Consider the following 2,705-nt stretch of genomic DNA (forward strand, 5'->3'; position numbering starts at 1 on the left):
ACTCTTAATCATTTCTAATCAAGCATTAATATTCAGAGACGATATTAATGCGTTGAAACTAATATGTAGGTCAAGTGGATGACTTGATCTCACAAGTCATAGATATGAGATATCGAGTTGACACATGGGTATACATTAGAGAATATATATTGAATTGACCTGCCATGAGAAAGTTTCATGGATTGTTATATGAGTGTCATAAACATTCTCATGTGACTATTGGTATGAATAGTCCTTAGACTTGATGTCATTATGGTTTCTGATGTGCGTAGGATATACTTATATTTTTACAGCTTTTATTGCATATCTTTTTGCATTTCATGATGATACTCTGTGTTTGTCACATCCTTTATCCATGCATTAGGAATATTTTCTCTATTTCCTAGTTTGAAGGTCTTGTCTCTCGTATTTGTGCATTTACAGGATAGAATTTGGAGTAAAATAAGGTGAAACGGAGAAAGAACAAAAGAAGGCAAAACAGGGTCGTGCTTACAAGGCACGGCCGTGCTTCATCCATCCGAGCCAAGCCAGCAACCGTGTCCATGATACACGGTCGTGCCAACCTTATAAAAGACTAGCTGCTTTAGGCCGTGCCACAAAGCACGGCCGTGCCTTCAATCTAGAGCTAACCAGACCATTGGCCATGCCTAGAAGGCACGGCCATATCCCAGAATCAGAGGCACAAGTGGCTAGAGTCGTGCCTATGAGACACGGCCGTGCCTCTTTCCAGATCAAAGACAGCTTGGGCCATGCCTATGAGGCACGACCGTGTCTATTTTCCAAAACAAGACTTGTTTAAGGTCGTGCCTATTAGGCACGGTCGTGTAACGGAATGCTTGAGGCATGCTTCTTGGGCTGTGCCATGAGGCACGACCGTGTCGTGTCTGGGCATATATAAACCTCTCTAAAAAACCTCTCTAAACTAAAGTAAAGTGAAGAGGTGATGGACACCTAGAAAATTTTAAAAATTCTGGAACAACTTCAAGGTGACATGGTTAAGATCAATGAAAAATTAGATGACCATGATAAGAGGATGAAGATGCAAGAAACGCAGATAGCTCAAATTAGTTCTTCCCTCACATCTAGACAAGTGGGTGCACTCCCAGGAAAGCCGAATTTCAATCCTATGGAGCATTGCAAAGCTATTGAGCTGAGAAGCGGACGGATCTTGAAGGGTAAGGAACCTCAAGAGATCGCTCATTTGGAGGGTATTACATGCATGACAGCCACTGAGCAACCTCCTTCCTCTACGCCGATTGTTGAAGATGAATTGGAGGAAGTTGAGACTGCTACGCCCACTAAGGAACCACCAAAGAGAACTCTAGTGCGTAATATACCTTCCCTCAAAGGCTCCTATACAAACAAAGGGATGATGAGTTTGAGAAATTATATAACAGAGTCAAAGATATCACGTTGGACATTCCCCTTCTCGACGCTCTTGTCGAGATGCTTAAATTTGCTAAGTTCATCAAGGGGCTTATGTCCACTAAGAATATAACTCAGGCCAAGCATACTGTGGCGCTAACAGAGGAAGTCAGCACAATAATTCTCAACAACAAACTTCCTCCGAAACTCAAGGATCCAGGGAGCTTTACCATCCCATGCAAGATAGGTATGATTTCAATTGGTAGAGTATTCTGTAACCTAGGTGCAAGCGTCCGTATCATCCCCTATGCAACAAGTGAAAAATGTGGATATACGGATCTAAAGCTTACCACCATGGCCATCCAACTTGCAGATCAATCTTGTAGATATCCAATGGGCATAGTTGAGGATGTTTCGGTAGAAGTCGGAGGATTTACCGTCCCAACCGACTTCGTTGTGCTAGACATAGAGGAAGATCCGTCAATTCCTATCATTCTGGAGAGGTCATTCCTAGCCATTGCAGGGGCAAAGATTGATGTGAAAAATCACAAGTTGTTCCTAGAAGTGGAAAACAAAAAGGTAGACTTCAATCTCACACTGGACTCAAATGCTTACATTCCAGAAAAAGAACGTTGCTGCAGACTAGATGATATCCAGCCAAAGAGGAAAGTGTTGTACCAATCTGTCACATTGCCGATGGAAGAACCCATACCAGCCGGGATAATAAGGAAGCTATATGAAAAAAAATAAAAATATAAAGTGCCACCTTGGGCTCGGTTACGAGATGTCAACCAATAAGTCCTGTACATTAGAGAATAAAGGGGTCGAGCTAAAGATCGTAAACAAGCGCTACTTGAGAGACAACCCAAATGTTTTCTTTTTATATTTTTTATTTTCTTTATTGCTTAATTTTCTATTGTTTTAGCAAGTTAGTAATAAACTTTGCATTTGTTTACAGAAAATTTTGGAGATACACTTTAAATAAAGCTAGGTAGTGTCTATTAGGCACGACCGTGTCTCCTAATAGCAAAGCAACTTCTGCGAGCCGTGCCATAAAGGCACGACCGTGTTTCTCCCACAGAGCAATAACCTTTGTAGGCCATGCCTCTCCATAGAATAACAACCTTCATAGATTAGGCACGACCGTGTAGTTTCACCCGAAGAGTAACTTGGGCTAGCCGTGCCTATGAGACACGGGTGTGCCTTGTCAACCGAATAACACCTCCCTTAGGCCGTGCCTCCTTATCTATAAAAGGGCACATGGTCGTGCGTACCCTAGCACACGACCGTACACCCCCAAATCTCAAAAAAACTATTCATCTTCTCCTCTCCACCTCTCT

At 42.3% G+C, this 2,705-nt stretch overlaps 1 protein-coding gene across 1 annotated transcript; it reads left to right on the forward strand.

Annotated features, from left to right (window-relative positions):
• The first annotated feature begins 1,446 nt into the window (after window positions 1-1,446).
• LOC141817709 (uncharacterized) lies at window positions 1,447-2,115 on the forward strand. The gene has a single exon (XM_074705346.1). The coding sequence runs from the start codon at window positions 1,447-1,449 to the stop codon at window positions 2,113-2,115; it is 669 nt and encodes a 222-aa protein (XP_074561447.1).
• Window positions 2,116-2,705: the final 590 nt, after the last annotated feature.

Source organism: Curcuma longa, unplaced genomic scaffold, assembly GCF_044706935.1.
Source record: "Curcuma longa cultivar G26 ecotype Majalengka, Jawa Barat unplaced genomic scaffold, ITB_CL_G26_1.1 contig_2167, whole genome shotgun sequence".
NCBI classification, from domain to species: domain Eukaryota; kingdom Viridiplantae; phylum Streptophyta; class Magnoliopsida; order Zingiberales; family Zingiberaceae; genus Curcuma; species Curcuma longa.